Source organism: Pelobates fuscus, chromosome 12 (assembly GCF_036172605.1).
Source record: "Pelobates fuscus isolate aPelFus1 chromosome 12, aPelFus1.pri, whole genome shotgun sequence".
Taxonomy (NCBI): Eukaryota; Metazoa; Chordata; class Amphibia; order Anura; family Pelobatidae; genus Pelobates; species Pelobates fuscus.
The window spans coordinates 73,501,834-73,521,232 of NC_086328.1; the positions used below are offsets into that span (position 1 = coordinate 73,501,834).

Here is a 19,399-nt window from a genome sequence, read left to right on the forward strand (position 1 = left end):
GATCAATAATTAGATTCCTCCATTATGATGAACATCAGGGACTACAGATCCTACCTTTATCCTTAAGTGTGAGAATTACAGTCTTTCCTTCAGTGAATGACTCGATTTTATGCTCTACAGTCAGGCCTTGCAAATCCTGGGAGGTGTAATGCTGTTAAGGGGAGAAAAGAATGTATAAAAACTGGGACAAGTCACGTCTGAAAAGATTGTAAATTATAACGGAAGATATATTACAGAAGGGGATTTATTATCCATATTTAACAAACATTATGACCCACAAACCTTCTTTTGACCAAATTCTTCCTCTACAAGATTGGACACCCCAAACTCTTCATCCATTTCTGCAAGAAGTTTTGCCTGTGGGGGAAGTAGATATATGACAGGAATTACTTTAAATCACATAATGTCAAATTCTACACTCATCAATACATGGGGTAAAGGGGTTTTAAAGATCTTTCCACTATTTAGCAGATATTAAATTCTTGAAACGTCTCAAGATTCACACATTAATAATGAAAAAATTATTATTGTCACAAATGTATCAAGTCTATATTGTTACCAGTCAGTCAGGTTAAACATTTTACTTAAAAGTTCATTAAAAAAATGTCTCAACATGCGGACAGATCAAGGCACACACCCTCTTTTCAGCCTTATCCTTTTCTAGCTGAAGTTTCCTGCTTCGCTCAATCCAAGCAGCGGTATCATCCAACCACAGCTCATCATCTCCTAGTGATTTAATTTTGCTGTAAATGGGAGGGAAAAGGTACAAACAAAAAGGTAAAATAATAGATGAAGTAAAATGCATAAAATAGAACAGAGATTTTCTTCAATGATAACAAAATAATTGCAAAATTTTTGAAAAGTATATAAGAACACTTCTTTACCCCAACTTCTGGTTCAGCAACCTCTTCTCTTTTGCGGCTGCTAACTTCTCTCTTAGCTCCTGCTGCTGTCGGAGAATTAATGGATTAATAACTGCAGCAGCTACAGGGTCTTCTTTACTGCCAGTTTCTGCAAATTCAAAAAGAAATAAAAAAAATGAATACACAAAACATCTAACCGGCACTGCTAATACCTCTATCTTATTTAAATAAAGACTCCAAGTACCATAACTATTAAAAGTAACGCTAAAGGGTCAGGAATACAAACACGTATTCCTGACATGGCAATTCGCTGCACTGTGAAAATCAGCATCTCCTCAGAGATGCATTGAACACCAATGCAAATATTGCCTTTTACATATGCAGCAATTACAGTGAAACCCTGCAGGGACAGTCTATAGACACCAGAACCAATACATTGGGTTTTGTTTTAAGGCCCACTGTAGTAGTTATGGTGCCACAAGAGCCCCAGCGCCATCCTTCAGTAACTAGACAAACTGTATTAGTATTGTTTGGCAAATTATCTGGGGATCATATACTCTGCATTCTAGCCTTCTCCTGCAGAAGTCTGGATAGAAACATAGAATGTGACGGCAGATAAGAACCATTCGGCCCATCTAATATGCCCAATTTTCTAAATACTTTCATTAGTCCCTGGCTTTATCTGATAGCTAGGATAGCCTTATGCCTATCCCACTCATGCTTAAACACCTTCACTGTGTTAACCTCTACCACTTCAGCTGGAATGCGATTCCATGCATCCACTACCCTCTCAGTAAATAAATACTTCCTGATATTTTTAAACTTTTGCCCCTCTAATTAATGACTATGTCCTCTTGTGGTAGTAGTGGATTGCTCCATAGAGCAAAGCAGTGCTCAATGGCCAAGAGAATCAGCCAAGCACCCTCGCCAATGAGGGTGGTATTGCATCAGCTGTACTTTATTCTGAGAAGACCAAATGTGGAAAGGTGCATGGGGATCTCCCCACCGGCCAATGCAGCTGCAGGGGAATCCAATGTTATCACCAGCTCTTCTATAAATTAATTTCATTTGCAATAGATAAAATAGCAGGGTATAACTGCATACCATTGCAATCATGAATACACGAGTGCCGGCATGTAAGGATTAACACTAAAATGGCAGAAAATAGAGCAGTGACTGCAGGAGCATGATCTATACACCAAAAGTGATTCAACAGGCTAAAATTGTTTTAGAGCTTAGAGTATCACTTTAATGTGTTTAACAGTGTTTATTTTCTGTACCTGTTAACTGATTTTTATTGGAAGAGGTCCCTGAGGAAGTCCTTTTTGTATAAGGACGAAACGCGTAGGACCAGCATATCTTTACTTATATTGTTTTTATGAATTTTATAAGTGAATAAATCGCCTTTGAAGTATTCCTGTGGATTTTCTTGCTGACCTGGATACCCTATTGGCTATCACTTGAAAAAAGGATATTACCCCCCATTTCCATCGAGGGGAGGCACCCATAATGCGCTTTAATTTCTGGAATATGTGAGTGCATATTTATCATTAGGAATTTTATAGTATTTAGCAATATTTGCACTATGTTCTGTTGCTCCTCAGATGCAAGCCCTCGCAAGTCCACCTATGTCAGCATACATTGTGTGCTGATGTACCATCTCAGTGGTATGAGAGGCAGGAAGTTTATTTCCAGCTCTTTGATTGACAGAGCTGAAAGGCAGAGCTACAAATACAGCTTTAAAGTCCTATATAGAGAGAGAGAACAAACTGCAAAGCCGGTAATAGAATACAATAAGAGGTTATAATGCCAAATTACCTTTGAAAAGAAAAATAAATAAATATCAATTAAGGACAATTGTAAACTCACCATTTTTGACAGTGTTCATTTCCAGGGGTTTTAAGCCAAGTTTTGCACGAAGTTTGCTGAAAAAAAAAAAAAAAAAAAAGAAATAAGAGTATCTGTGTATGCACGTGCACATGTATTGTTAGGTAGGTGCATTAGTTGGTAATTATATCCTGCGTGGATAATTTCCTATATTTATACGTGATTGGTGAATAAGTTCTGTTTAAATGTTATAGTTTATGATGAAGTATTTCGCACAAGCAGTGTTGGGGCAGCACTTTGCTCTCGGAAGCAGGCAGCAAAGTGTCTTGAGCCAGCCCTACTGCAGGGATACAACCCAACAGCTTTGTCAGAAAATGCAGTGCTAGGATTCAGTGCTCACATAAAAGAAAACATGTTATACATCCAGTCTCTGAAATCATGCAAGCACTTAAAAGGGACACTATAGGCACCCAGACCACTATGAAGTGGTCTGGGTGCAATGTCCTTGTTCCCCTTATTCCTGTAATGTAAATCATTGCAGTTTTTGAGAAACCGCAATTACATTTTAGGACTAAGACTGCCTCTAGTGTCTGTCAGTCAGCCAGCCAGCCACTGGGGTGGAGGGGCCAGAGGGAACTTTAGTGTAAGGGATACAACTTTGTATTCCTTACACTACAGAATCCATTTGAGGGTTTGCAACACGAGTGATTATTCCTTTTAAAGCAGAATGGTCCCTACTCTGGAAAATACACCAAAGACTAAAACACTGAAAATACTGGTGAAGAAATGTATGGTATACTATGACCTGATGCTATTAGCACTGCACTCACCAGATGAAGGATATAAATAAAGGATTTAAAAATAAAAAAAAAATTAAAAAAAACACTGAAAATATATAAAAGGGACATCTGAAAAACGTTGAATCCAAGTACAGCTAGGGCACATAATCAAAAGGAGGAGGATAACAAGCATTGTTTTGGCTTTTCCTCTTCTACTGTGTTCAATGGCACATTTAGAACAACGATGGAAATTGAGCCTAGATGGAGGTGCCTGGTTCCAGGATAGATGTGTGGATTTCTACTTTTAAAAGGGAACATGCAGTTCAAGGTTTTTATTTTTTTGTAATATCAGGTTTACTTATCCCTATATGTAACATGAGTATTCGTGAGGTCTGAAAATTTAAAATTTTTATAGTCACCTGAACAGCTACAGCTTAATGTAGTTGTTCAGGTGAGATCTATAGCTCCCTGCAGGCAATCTAATTTAAACACCATATTTTCAGAGAAAATACAGTGTTTACATTGATTGATAGGAATACCTCCAGTGGCCGTCACTCAGAGGGACTTCCCATCATGTATGGCCCTATTTTTTATCATGTATGGCCGTATTTTAATACGTCTGACGTGTGCAGGAGAGAGACGGCACTGTGTGCGTGCCTTCTCTCTCCTGCCAGCAGAGGAGAGGGGGCGGGCAAAGACTGCGAGCTGAGCTGTCAGTCAGCTGAGCTGAATGCCGCCCTATGAAGTATGTACAAATGTGCGGCGAAGCCGCGCATGCGCACAAGGGAGCAATGACTCTTCCAAATGGAAGCGTCTGATTGCTCCCGCCCGCCTATTTCGGCTTCACGAGGCTCCCGGCGCTGGAACCAGGTGAGTAAAAAGGGCTGCCTGGAGAGTCCCTTTAATTAAATACAGAAATCCATAATTCTTTATACTGGAACTGGGTGCCTCCATCTGACAATCATGGTTATAAGCTCTGTCCTTTTCAACTGGCACTGGCAATCAGGATAGAGAAAGCATACAGAAAAGAGGAGACATGAAACAATGTGTATTTTTCCTTCTCAATTGCAAGGTTTCCCCTGGCTCTGCCCTGAATAAACGGATTTACACTGATCAGCCACAACATTAAAACCACCTGCCAAATATCGTGTAGGTTGCCTTCGTGTTGCCAAAACAGTTCATCAAGGCATGATGTCTCCTGTGGTATTTGGCACCAATACATTAGTAGCAGATCCTTTAAGTTGCGAGAAGGGAACTCCATGGATCATATTTGTCGTTCCAGCACATCCCACAGATGCTCAATCTGATTGAGATCTGTATAATTTGGAGGCCAAGGCAACATCTTGAACCTCAAACCTTTCCTGAACAATTTTTGCAGTATAGTAGGCTGCTTTATCCTGCTGCAAGAGGCCATGAAAGGGCAAATATGTTGTGCAACAATCTATGTAGGCGACGTGTCAAAGTAACATCCACATGAATACCAGGAACCATGCTTTCCCTGCAGAACATTGCCCAGAACATAACATTGCCTCCACTGGCTTGCTTTCTTCCCATTGTGCATTCTGCTGCCTTTGCTTCCCTAGGTAAACAAGGCACATGCATCCGGCCATCAACCTGATCTAAAAGAAAACATGATGTATCAGACCAGGCAACCTTCTTCCATTGCTCCATAGTCCAGTTTGAAGTTTTCGTCCTTATTGAAGACAATTTTGGAGGTGGATAGGGGTCATCACAGGCACTCAGACCAGTCTGCAGCTAAGCAAACCCATCAACAAACTGTGTGCCTACACCTTTCTATCATGGCCAGCATTATGTTTTTCAGCAACTTGAGCTACAGTAGCTCTTCTGTGTAATCAAACCAGATGGACGAGCCTTCGCTCCTCACATGAACTATTAAGTATAGGGCATCCATGGCCCTGACACCGGTTCACTTATCCTTCCTTGCACCACTTATGGTAGGTACTAACCACTGCATACCAGGAACACCCCACAAGACTTGCTGCTTTGGAGATGCCCTAACCCAGTCGCCTAGCCATTACTATTTGACCCTTGTCAAAGTCACTCAGATCTTTTCGCTTGCCCATTTTTCGTTTCCAACACAAGAGTGACTGCTCACTTTCTGCCTAATATAGTCCACCCGTTGAAAGGTGCCGCTATAACAATATAATCAATATTTTCACTTTACCAGTCAGTGATTTTGATGTTGTGGATGATCGGTGTATAGTGTAATTTGATAATGTTTTAATACAAAATTTCAAAGAAAAAAAAGAAAAACAAGGTCTTAAAAAGGATAACACTATTAGTGAATTTCATTGTTTTATTCCAGAGATGCGGCAGTAACTCTTTAAATTTTTAGACCTCAAACACTTATTTGTTAAATAGGACAGTTCCTCGTTAAAATCACAGGCTTCAGCACACTGATTTTAAATGGGAGGTTACGTGCAGGTAGGTAGCATATATCCCATTTGCTTGAATGGGTAGCATGGTTACATGTATATTCCCCAATCCATACTCACTTGGTCTCTTCAATACTCAGTGAAGAATCTCCAGAAGCAGATTTGACACCAGCAGCTAAAGGAGATTTCATAAAATCAAAAGAAAACAGTAAATTATCTTAATTTTCATTTTGATATTCATATGTGAATTATTATTACAGACCAAATCAATTAGATCTACAATGGTTTTAAAATTGTAGAAAAGACTCAATTCTTGCTCACAGTAAAAATCCATTTGATAAATCACAAACAGAAAAAAAAAAATACACAGAAAACACTGGGAGACATTCTTGTAAAGCAGAATATACTTGCATATGCCTACTATTGAATGCAACAGAGGAGAAGAAAGGCTGCTAAATATGGCTGCTAGCTGGTAACATGGATGAGTTACTAGGAAAACTGTTGCTTACTGCTTGTAAGCGCTAAAATGTCTTACTGATATTTACCTGAATTAGTATTTTGTTTAGAAATCAGAATTATTCACTCCGTTGTAAACTTCAAATTTCCAAAATATCCAAACTAAAACACAACTGACTTAGATAATCTGTTCAATTTGCAGCGTAGAATTTGAAATTCACACAAATCTGTCAAGAAACTCTGTATTGCTCTATGCCATGCAAATAGTTTTTTGTGTTTCATATATAAATAAGTTTGGCAATAGTTGTACTGTGAACTAGTTTTAGAACACGGTTAGAGAGTTTTGTCTTAAAAGATTACCAGTGTTGAAAAGGAGTGCTTGATATGGAAGCTAGTTAGTGTTACTCACCATTATCAAACACAGGGTCCAACTTCTCTTTTTTTATCCTCCGAGACTCTCCATCCTTGCTGGACCTGGGCCGTCCTTCTTTATCACGTGGTTTTTCTCTCCCCCTCTCTCGAGACCTCTTGCGCCTCTCACGCTCTCGTTCTTTGTGCTTATGTTTTTTGTGCTCTCTGTGTCGCTCATCTCCTCCGCTTGCTGCTGCAGCAACATCGCGATCACGATCCTTCTCCTTATGCTTCTTAGAGGAGCCCATACCTGCAAAGAGTTAATGAAATGCTGAATTTAGAATCTAAACCAATGTAGTAAGTACATTTTAGTCACCAATTTAATTAGTCTATGTAACATTTCTATGGCTGTGGTATGGAAGGCATTAGCAAAGGAAATGTTTTTTTTTTTTTTTTTTTTTTATGAGAACCTCTCAAAGGTTCACCTTCCAACTCCTAAAAACAACAAATATATCATAAATAAAAGTGACATTTTCTTGCTGTAGGAGGCCCAACATACCATCACCACTATGACTAGGTCTGTGTATTACACCAATAGAAAATCCACATTCTTCTCTCACTCCCCATAACCCTCTAATGAACAAGTGGTCCTGCTTGGAAAACATTTCCCAAATATGGCATTTCTAATAAAAAATGCCTGTCCCTCCATTCCTCTAGCATGCGGAATATGCACTCGCTAGAAAAACGCTACTACAATTGCAGACTGTACAGACTTGTATATAGGTCAGTGATGGCGAACCTTTTTGAGCCCGAGTGCCTAAACCGCAATACATGCCAACTTTTTTTTCCTTAAAGTGCTTCCTACACGGCAATGTGCGTGTGTGTGTGGGGGGGGGGGGGGGGGGGTGCGTGTGTGGGGGTGGTGTGTGTGTGGGTGTTGTATGTGAGGGGTGCTGTGTGTGTGTGTATGAGGGGTGCTGTGTGTGTGTGTATGAGGGGTGCTGTGTGTGTGTGTATGAGGGGTGCTGTGTGTGTGTGTATGAGGGGTGCTGTGTGTGTGTGTATGAGGGGTGCTGTGTGTGTGTGTATGAGGGGTGCTGTGTGTGTGTGTATGAGGGGTGCTGTGTGTGTGTGTATGAGGGGTGCTGTGTGTGTGTGTATGAGGGGTGCTGTGTGTGTGTGTATGAGGGGTGCTGTGTGTGTGTGTATGAGGGGTGCTGTGTGTGTGTGTATGAGGGGTGCTGTGTGTGTGTGTATGAGGGGTGCTGTGTGTGTGTGTATGAGGGGTGCTGTGTGTGTGTGTATGAGGGGTGCTGTGTGTGTGTGTATGAGGGGTGCTGTGTGTGTGTATGAGGGGTGCTGTGTGTGTGTATGAGGGGTGCTGTGTGTGTGTATGAGGGGTGCTGTGTGTGTGTATGAGGGGTGCTGTGTGTGTGTATGAGGGGTGCTGTGTGTGTGTATGAGGGGTGCTGTGTAAGTGTGTGTGGGGTGCTGTGTAAGTGTGTGTGGGGTGCTGTGTAAGTGTGTGTGGGGTGCTGTGTAAGTGTGTGTGGGGTGCTGTGTAAGTGTGTGTGGGGTGCTGTGTAAGTGTGTGTGGGGTGCTGTGTAAGTGTGTGTGGGGTGCTGTGTAAGTGTGTGTGGGGTGCTGTGTAAGTGTGTGTGGGGTGCTGTGTAAGTGTGTGTGGGGTGCTGTGTAAGTGTGTGTGGGGTGCTGTGTAAGTGTGTGTGGGGTGCTGTGTAAGTGTGTGTGGGGTGCTGTGTAAGTGTGTGTGGGGTGCTGTGTAAGTGTGTGTGGGGTGCTGTGTAAGTGTGTGTGGGGTGCTGTGTAAGTGTGTGTGGGGTGCTGTGTAAGTGTGTGTGGGGTGCTGTGTAAGTGTGTGTGTGGGGTGCTGTGTAAGTGTGTGTGTGGGGGGGGTGCTGTGTGTGTGGGGGGGGTGCTGTGTGTGTGTGGGGGGGTGCTGTGTGTGTGTGGGGGGGTGCTGTGTGTGCGTGTGGGGGGGGTGCTGTGTGTGTGTGTGAGGGGGTGCTGTGTGTGTGTGAGGGGGGTACTGTGTGTGTGTGAGGGGGGTACTGTGTGTGTGTGAGGGGGGTGCTGTGTGTGTGTGAGGGGGGTACTGTGTGTGTGTGAGGGGGGTACTGTGTGTGTGTGAGGGGGGTACTGTGTGTGTGTGAGGGGGGTACTGTGTGTGTGTGAGGGGGGTACTGTGTGTGTGTGAGGGGGGTACTGTGTGTGTGTGTGAGGGGGGTACTGTGTGTGTGTGAGGGGGGTACTGTGTGTGTGTGTGTGAGGGGTGCTGTGTGTGTGTGTGAGTGGGGTGGTGTGCGTGGGGTAGGGGTGCTGTGCTGTGTGGGGGGTAGGGATACTGCTGGCGGGGTATGGGTACTGCTGTGGGGGGTAGGGGTACTGCTGAGAGTGGGTAGGGGTTCTGGGGGGGTAGGGGTACTCTTGTGGGGGAGGAGGGGTACTGCTGGGATGGTAGGGGTACTGCTGGGGTGGTAGGGGTACTTCTGGGGTGGTAGGGTGCTGCTGTGGGGGGTAGGGTGGTGCTGTGGGGGGTACGGGTACTTCTGGGGGGGTAGGGTGCTGCTGGGGGGTGGGGTGGTGCTGTGGGGAGATAGGGGTGGTGCTGGGGAGATAGGGGTGGTGCTGTGGGGGTAAGGGTACTTCTGGGGGGGTAGGGTGCTGCTGGGGGGGGTAGGGTGCTGCTGGAGAGATGGGGGTAGGGGTGCCTCCCTCCTTCTTACCTTTAATGAAGTGGGGGGGGGACCACAGCCATCCCTGGTGGTCCGGTGGTGGCAGGCAGTGCGTCCGTGTTGGGAGGCAGGGGGAGAGATCTGTGATGCTGATCCCCTGTCCTCCCGCGCGATGCTGTGTGGAGCGTTGCCATGGTAACGCTCGACAACGCTCCACACAGCATCGCGCAGGAGGACAGGGGATCAGCATCACAGATCCCTCCCCCTGCCTCCCGACACGGACGCAGAGTAGGCGCCTGCCGTTTCGGGCAGGCAGGTGCCTACTCTGCAGTGATGGCGGACCTGTGGCGGCGTGCCACCTGTGGCACGCGTGCCATAGGTTCGCCATCACTGATATAGGTTGATAGACAGACATTCTTAAAATGCTTAATTCAGCATATGGCACCACAAACACTAGCAGTCAAAAATCCCTTAACAATTTTACACATTCTATTGGGTACCTGAGCAATAGCATTTGTTATCAAACAGGTGTATCTATTGCACAACAAAATAGTGTGTGCGTGCATTAAAAGTGCATTTGCATATACAAACAACTGATGGCAGAGAACTTTAAAAACTGGTAAAAAATATCTGTACATTTGTAACTGGAGAAGATTCAGATTTAACTTGTCACTGTACCATGTACATACTAACTAGGGCAATGAAAGAAAGTTGGCCACTGAACAGATATGCAGAAGTTATTTATAAAACACTATAAAATAAAAATATATATATATATATATATATATATATATATATACATACACATATATATATATATATATATATACATATACACATACATATACACACACACACACACACACACACACACACAGTTAAAGGGACACTGTAGGCACCCAAACCACATCAGCTCATTGATTTTGTTTAAGAAGTACTAGGCGATATAACCATACATTATTTCAACAACCTTGTACTTTAACAAGAGTGATAAAGCGCGTGTGTGTGTGCGTGTGTGCGTGCGTCTTGCATTGTAAAATATTTGAGGGAATTGGATTATTTGGGGGGGGGTTCTGTCTGAGAGAGACAGGACAAGGTAAGGGTACTATTTTACCAAAAAATTAAGGAAAGCCATATGGATAACAATATTGCCTACTTTGTAAAGAAAATGCCTCTGTTGGCAAATGCAGGTTACTGCAGCCACCAAATGAAAATAAAACAGTCCCAGAGCATGTGTCTTCCTTTCAGTTTAAACTTTAAAGCAAGAAAACAATCTCCTAGAACAGCATTTCCCCAATTGGGGTTCCGCGGCAATTTGCTTGTCGGGTGGCCCAAGCATTTAGGGCCACCTGATCAGTATCGCTAAACAGAGTATATGGGATGCTGGGAGGAAGTGACAGCACTTCCTCCCACACAGAGTGCGGGATTAAGTCATGACAATGCAGGAAGAAAGTCCAAATAATATGGTTTGCAAGCCCTATATTTTACCCTGTAACTTTCCAAGACACCATAAAACCTGTACATAGTGGGATACGGTTTTACTCTGAAGACTTTGCTGAACACAAATATAAGTGTTTCAAAACTGTAAAACATATCACAACAATGACATTGTCTGTGAAAGTGCAGTTTTTTTAAATTTTTCACACACACACACACACACGGCACTTTCAGTGACGCTATAATTGTTGTGATAAGTTGTAATTTTTGGAAACACTAATATGTGTGTTCAGCGAAGGCTCTCTCTCAAGTATAACAGTACCCACCATGTACAGGTCTTTTGGTGTTTTCAAAAGTTATAGAATGTAATGTAAGACTTGCATTTCCATTTTTTCACACATTAAAATGCGCCAGATTGGTTATGTTGCCTTTGAGACCGTATGGTAGCCCAGGAATAAGAATTACACCCACGATGGCATACCATTTGCAAAAGTAGAAAACCCAAGTTACTGCAAATATATCCAGTCTTGTTTAGTAGCCACCGAGTCACAAACACTGCCCAAAATTATCGTTCAAATCTGTTTTGCATTTTTCACACACATACAAATTAGAATGCTAACTTTGGCCAGTGTTTGTGACTAAGTGGCTACTAAAAAAGACTGGACATACCCCATTTATAATACCTTGGGTTGTCTATACTTTTGCAAATGGTATACTTTCATGGGGGTAATTTTCATTCCTGGGCTACCATACGGTCTCAAAGGCAACATAACCAGTCTGGCAAATTTCAATGTGTATAAACTAAAAACATGCAATGTGCTACATTTGACCCTGTAACTTTCCAAAACACTATAAAACCTGTACTTGGGGGGGGGGGGGGGGGGTACTATTTTACTTGTGAGACTTCACTGAATACAAATATGTACTTTTTATTGCAGCAACAGCTAACAGTATTATGACATTCACAGTTAAAGGACCACTATAGGCACCCAGACCACTTCGGCTCAATGAAGTGGTCTGGGTGCCAGGTCCCTCTAGTTTTAACCCTGCAGCTGAAAACATAGCAGTTTTAGAGAAAATGCTATGTTTACACTGAGGGTTAATCTAGCCTCTAGTGGACACTGTAGGCTGTAGGCCGGAGGTCCATAGGAAAGCATTGAGTAATGCTTTCCTATGGGCATTTTGAATGTGCGCACAGCTCTTGCCGCGTATGTGCTTTCGGCGCTGACGTCCAGAGGAGGAGGAGAGGTCACCAGCGCCGAGGGAGCCCGGCAATGGATTAAGGCAAGTGGCTAAAGGGGGGGCCATATAACCCTATAGTGCTAGGAAAATGAGTTTGTTTTCCTGGCACTATAGTGGTCCTTTAACCCCTTAAGGACCAAATTTCTGGAATAAAAGGGAATCATGACATGTCACGTGTCCTTAAGAGGTTAAAATGCCATGCAGTACTAAAGAAAAAAATAAAGCTTAATTTTTCACATTTTGTGTACATTTTATATTTTATTCATATTAAACTATGTTGAATATATAAATATTTGATGTGGCATGAAAATACTGTTTCTCCTGAACAAAATGATATATAATAAGTGTGGGTGCATTTAATATGAAAAAAGTGGGGGGCGTGGCTTGGATGCCGACCGGGATGGACGCTTAAGCTACGAGCTCCGCTCCACCGGTCCCCACATAGCCCTATTAATCAGCTACAAACTGCATCTGATGGGAAGGAATCGAAGGGGTGACCCTCCAAAGACCCCCAGGGGATCCCAAGCACAGCAACCTGTGGGCCCGATGGACGAATTTGTCCAAACGCCGGCGGACACACGCGGACAGGCTAGAGGCCTCAAAATGGCGTCCGCCTCCTCCACACCCAAAGTTCCGTCTCCCTCCACGCTGGATGGGGTCATGGACGAAATCCGCGCCCTCGCAGCCACCATGGTCACCAAGGCAGACCTGCTGATGCACACCACGACTATCCAAGACGCCCTAAGAGCTGAAATAGCCGGCATCCGAGCAGAGGTGACGGCGCAAGGTATCCGCGTGCAAGACCTAGAGCGCTCCCATGAGGCCCAGAACACTAGATTGGCCTCAACAGACACAGCCGTGGCCCGGCAGGGCAGCCTAATCCTACAACTCAGAAGAACAGTAGAGGATCTGGACAACCGCGGGCGCCGCTGCAACATTCGGGTGCGCGGTATGCCAGAAGCGGAAGGAGAGGAAGGGATTGAATCCGAGCTGACAGCCCTGTTTCGCATGATACTGCCTGATAACAACACCATGGAGATAAGGTATGACAGGGCGCACAGGGCACTCAGACCTCGCTCCGTAGAAGAGGGTCCAAGGGACATAATCTGCTGCCTGCACTCATTTGCTGTAAAAGACATCATCATGAAAGCGGCCAGATCCCAACACACATGGGAATACAAGGGGGCTCATATATCCTTGTTTAACAATCTGTCCCCAGTGACCTTGGAGGCTAGAAGGGCGTTACGGCCCATCACCACACTCCTTAGAGACCACAACATTGCATATAAATGGGGCTTCCCGTTTGCCCTCATGGCGAGACACCAGAACGGGTGGGTGGCAATCCGCTGGCCAGAGGAGGTCCCCAAGTTCCTGGAGGATCTGGGCCTACCACCTGTGACCATACCAGACTGGGTACTGGGTCCGCTGGAAGCGGGCCCGGGACCACAACGAGCACCACGCCGACGCAGGGGACGGTCCCCGCCTGGCCCACCCCGCCGCCGCCAAGAGGAGGACATGAGTAACAACCATTAACCGATAGTGCTGTCCCCCTGGACTGTTACCGCCCCGCACACCCTAGGGCGACCCTTAATGCACAACACCAGAAGAATTGCTTGCCCGGAAATGCAGGCCTCGCTAACGCTCTTACATTGTCACTGCACGAATATGGACTGGCATCGATAACAGGGACTAGACTACCCCAACCCCGCCGTATGTAACCCCCAGCGGCACCAGCTTAATTGGGGAAATGTTGACTCTCCAGGACTGTGAACATATCTGGCACCGATTACCTCCCGCACTATACGCTGATGGCCCCGCTATATCTATCTATCTCCAATCCATGAAACCCTAACCCTTCCTCCAGAAGCGTTCTCAGGGGTCTATGGGGGTGCCCTAGGTGGGGTGGGGTGAGATGGTGAGGGGGGTTCCTGGACTACCTGGTTCCGGTGCGGCAGCTACTACTACTGCCCCCCCTTTACACATGAGACACTGCCACGCAAAGAACAGCTTCCAACACCGTTGATGTAACAGAACTGTGCGGCATTTTCAACAACTGAGCCCAGAGACTGCCCTCATCTGCTAAGTACCCACAAATATCGTTATATCATGCACATGTTTTGCTCTCCTATCCATTTAATTGTTTATTGTACCCATTACTGCTAATATGCCTCTCATGTCCTCTGAATGGGAACACCGTATCGGGAGGAGGGTTGGATAGTTGGGTAGTAAACAGAGATTCAGGGGCTAACTGGTTTTAAAAACTATCGCCATAGGTATTACAGAGAGTAATATGCTTTCAGCGGGAGACACGGGGAGGGCACATGGGATCCACCCACGCAGGGTCCCGTACAGGACGCACAAAATATGGGACGGGGTTAGCGTGATCGCACTTCACAGTTAACTACACCTTAAACTCCTGTGCAGACAGGGGGTTACATTCACTATTGGCGCAGAGAGGAGGTTGGGATAACGGGTCAAAAGCTATGGGGGTTAGCCCCGGGACTGCGGAGCTGGGCGGACTTTTCGGAGGGAGGCACATACAAAGGTGGTGGATAAATGGTAATACAGGTTATTGTTGTTGTTGTTACTAATATTGTCACTGCATATACCCACAAAGTTTAACATGTTATAATACTGTTTGATCCCCCGCATGACTATTCCTCCCACGACTGAACGCACTAGGGCAGGGTACTGGCTGGAGCGGCCTAGACTGGAACCTGACACACATACAATACTCAGGCCACACCAATCCTGGTTTGGGATCCGACCACTGCTCTACATTCTCACTGGCGCAAAACCCTCAGAGGAGCCACAGGCTTGTTTCCCACCGATCGGGTATCGGGGGAACACCTGGCCACTCCTGCTGCGGAGCAAGTGACTCTCCTCTTTTAGGAGACTGCGGGGTACTACCCTTCTTTCCCCCCGCTGGGGACGTTCCCCTAAGAAAAAGGCCCTTCTGGCCCGCCCTTATTTTACTCCATTTTACCTCACCCACTCCACGTACCCTCACTACCGACACCCTACACATACTTCCCCGCACACATTCACACATATTCACTCTCACCCATACTACACCTCACGGCTGCTGTACACATACCGACCCGGCAAGGATAACGAGAGGAGACATCTCCTCGAGAACCAGACGTAACACAAGGTCCACGGGATACTTGATTCCCTAATTATACATAGAACTAACTCAGACACATAGGACAGTATACCTCATAGTCATATATCAGACCCCACTGGTTGGCATTGCTCTCCCGGCTACCTACCTCACTCGGACGCTCCAACTGAGGACCGAAAAGAAGGGCCACGGAAGGCACTATGGCATACAGTCGTGCACCCCTGTCCGTCATGACCCTCAATTGCAGGGGCCTAAATATTCCTGAACGCCGCTCTCATCTACTACGAACCCTGCGACAGAAACACACATCGATAGCGATGCTACAGGAGACGCACTTCAAGGAGAATGCAGCTCCCAAACTTCGGAGCCCTCACTATCCAGTGAGCTACTGCAATAACCACCCGACGGCCCGTCGAGCGGGGGTAGCAATCCTACTTTCCGCGAACTTAGGCTTCCAGGAGCTGGAAAGAATGGCCGATGACCAGGGACGTTACCTCTTCCTGAAAGGTACAATAGCCGACAGACTGTACACCCTTGCGACCATATATGCTCCCAACTCGAACCAAACACAATTTCTACGCGGGACGCTAGACAAGCTGCACGGATTCTCGGAAGGGGCATTGAAAGTGGGGGGGGGCTTCAACGCCCGCCTAGAGCCACTTATGGATTCATCTACTGGCCACAGCTGCCTATCCCAATCCCGCATCAGGTCCATTCGCAAATCTCTGGACAAGTTGTCGTTGGTGGACTGTTGGAGGACGATTCATCCTTCCGTCAAGGACTATATGCATTACTCGGTGATACACAACCGATACTCCCGAATAGACTACGTATTCATCAAACAAGAAGGACTCTCCCGTCTGCGTACGGCCTCCATAGAGCCGGCCACATGGTCGGATCATGGCTCTGTTCGGGTAGAGTTGGAATCCCCGCTATTTAAACCGGCAACTTGGACATGGCGCCTGAATGAATCCCTGCTCCAAGACAGTGGGGTGAGAGAGGAGATCTCACAGGCATTGGAAACTTATTTTGCTGAGAATGGAAGGGACGAAATGTCACCAGTAACGGTGTGGGAAGCACACAAGAGTGTGATTTGTGGTACCCTTATCGGCATAGCAACGCGCAAACGGAAAGACCTAACTAACGCGATGACAGACGCGTACAAATCCATCGCACGCCTTGAAACACAACACAAACGCTCCCAGATATCCGCGACTTACGATGCACTGATGGACGCCAGGCGAACTTTACAGGCTCTACTCACACAACGACACCACCGCTCGCTCCAAAGGTCGAAAACATTTTTCTACACCCATGCAAACAAAGGTGGGAAGTTTCTCGCCCGCCTCTTGAAAGGAGACACACCCCACACCCAAGTGAGAAAGCTGCGCCTGACAACGGGCAGAACATCTCCCTACCCAGAAGATATAGCAGGCGAATTTCGGGAATACTACAATTCTCTCTATAACCTTCGCCCACCGGAGAGTCCGGCACGCAGAAGGGAAACATCACTACACATAAGGACATACCTGGAAAATAATGTACGAAAACGGATGAACCCGGAGGCAGCAGCTATGCTTGATGAACCGATCACCATAGAAGACTTGGCAGCAGCGTTGAAAGGCACGAAAACCGGACGGGCACCAGGAACGGATGGGTTTTCCGCGGGGTATTATAAACACGTCGCTGCGATGCTCCTACCGTGGCTAACGAAAGCTGTCAACAGAGTCGCGGAGGGAGGCAGCTTTGGCACGGAATCCCTTACGGCAACAATCACAGTCCTGCTCAAACCCGGTAAAGACCCGGAACAATGCGGCAGTTATCGCCCAATCTCTCTACTAAATGTGGATACGAAACTTCTAACAAAAGTATTGGCAACTAGACTTCAAAAGGACACTACCGAGCCTGGTTCACGTAGACCAAACAGGGTTCATCCCAGGTCGGGAAGCGCGAGACAGCACGTTACGTCTATTCTCCATTCAACATCATGCACAGAAATTTCGGAAACAGCTCCTACTACTGTCCACAGACGCCGAGAAGGCATTTGACCGGGTCAACTGGGACTACATGTTTCATACATGTAGTCCTGTTTGCACTTTCCCTGGAACCGCTTCTACAAGCGATTCGGGATTGTCCAGACATCCACGGCTACGCCTGGCAAGACACGGAGCATAAGGTGTTCTTCGTCTCCCAACCTCGGATCACGTTGCCATGTATACTCTCGGACACGGACAGATTCGGCCGGATCTCGGGATTCAAGCTCAACCTGGCGAAATGCGAAGCATTAAACATCACCATGCCCACAGCAGAGTATACAGCCCTCGGCTCACTCTTCCCATTCCGGTGGTGTACGGGGGCAATGAAATACCTTGGTATATGGATCACCACGAACCACCAGGACATATATCTACGCAATTTCGCGACACTGCTGCTGAACATTGAATCCGACTTAAAAAGATGGTCCTACCCACACATCACGTGGCACGGCAGAATAGCAGTCCTTAAAATGAATATTCTCCCGAGGGCCCTATATCTGTTCCAGACTATCCCAATGGCCCTACCAGCAAAATTCTTCGCGACCCTGAAATCGGCGGTCATTAAATACGTATGGAGGGGGGGAAAGATCCAGGATACGCCACAACATACTGTGCATGCCTAGACACTGGGGGGGGCTTAGCCTTACCCGACTTCAAAAAATACCACCAAGCAGGAACGCTACAGAGGATACTAGAGTGGCATGACACAGAGACGACCAAACAATGGGTCCTCCTGGACCAGGAGGGTGAAGACGCGAACCTAAAGGCGACGGTCTGGAGAAGACGAGCGACGAGAGCCAACAGAAGAGAAGACGGTGACCCAGTTACACAAACACTCATCACTTGGGAGAACATCAGGGAAATAACGCAAATCTCCCCGACTCCCAGTCCCTTGCTACCGATCGCACATAACCCCGACATAGGTGGGGGATTACCATCACATGCCTGGTCCTTCCTGGACGAGACGGACTACATCCCAATCTATAAAGTCACGCGGGGCGGCGCTCTGAAGACCCTAGACACACTACTGGACTCACGACCACGCTCCCATATGGCGGTCTTTCGCTACATGCAACTAAAGCATTACTATGATTCACTTCCGCACAAAGATAAACTCCAAAGAGAACTAACATGGTTTGAAAGACTCTGCTCCCATGGCACCCCATTAGGGAACGCTATCTCGAATATCTACCAAAACCTACTGACCAATCCTGATTCGGAAAACAACATATTTAAACGACACTGGGAACGAGCCATGGACACAACCTTTACCCCGGCACAATGGGACAAGGCCTTGATATAGCAACATAAAAGCTCCTCTAGTTCCCACTACCAGGAGGTGAATTATAAACTACTTTCCATGTGGTACCGCACACCGGTGTTACTACATAGGATCTTCCACGCTACACCACCAACATGCTGGAGATGCCAGGAGGAAAGGGGAACCATGCAACACATATGGTGGGATTGTAAACATATTGTCCCCTACTGGGATCGAATCAAAGCCGATGTTCAACTGATCCTGGGAGTCGACCTTGAATGGTCGGAAGAACTAGCTTTATTACATATCTCCTCACAACCGTTGTCCACCTACAAGAAATCTATCATGCGGGGGGCGGAGCCAAGCCACTGAACCGAGCGGCCGCATGTCACTTAAGCTCCGAGCCGACGAAAACGTATCTTGCCGCAAAAAAGGGTTTCTTACGCCCCAAACTACCGGCAAATCACCCCAAGCCTCGACCCACCGGCCATGGGGAAGAAAACCAAAAAACTGAGGTCTGAAAAACCACATATGGGCATGAATATTGGAGATCTGTGGCGCCAGGCCCGGAGTGGAGAAATGCCCAAGATGGCAGACGGCTCAGACGTGGACACAGAAATTTCGGAGGATTACTCCCTGGGAATGGCAGATAGGAGCACAGTGGAGGGGCAGAACACTAAACCATCCATCTCTCCGCCGGAATCTGCTCCAGTGACGACCGCAATCATGAGGGAGCTCCTCGCGGAACTCAGGCAGAACCTCCAGGCCGACATGGCCCAACTCCGACAAGAGGTGCGGGGCCTAACAAACCGCATGGGAATCATAGAAAGCGATGCCCGCAAAACTACCCAGCACACCGCCCAACTGCAACGGGCTGTACAGGAGCTACAAGTACAACAAGCTAGAACCGAACAGAAACTGGCGGCGGCAGAA

At 46.4% G+C, this 19,399-nt stretch overlaps 1 protein-coding gene across 1 annotated transcript in view; it reads right to left on the reverse strand.

Annotated features, from left to right (window-relative positions):
• SART1 (spliceosome associated factor 1, recruiter of U4/U6.U5 tri-snRNP) overlaps nt 1–19,399 on the reverse strand; it is a 34,755-nt gene that overhangs the window by 11,159 nt on the left and 4,197 nt on the right. Inside the window, exons 2-8 of the mRNA XM_063438589.1 lie at nt 6,731–6,982; nt 5,986–6,040; nt 2,733–2,788; nt 885–1,011; nt 638–743; nt 283–357; nt 55–151 (exon numbers count right to left, since the gene is read on the reverse strand). Of these exons, the coding sequence (XP_063294659.1) occupies nt 55–151; nt 283–357; nt 638–743; nt 885–1,011; nt 2,733–2,788; nt 5,986–6,040; nt 6,731–6,980 (766 nt within the window). The 5' untranslated portion in view covers nt 6,981–6,982. The remainder of the gene's footprint in view (nt 1–54; nt 152–282; nt 358–637; nt 744–884; nt 1,012–2,732; nt 2,789–5,985; nt 6,041–6,730; nt 6,983–19,399) is intronic.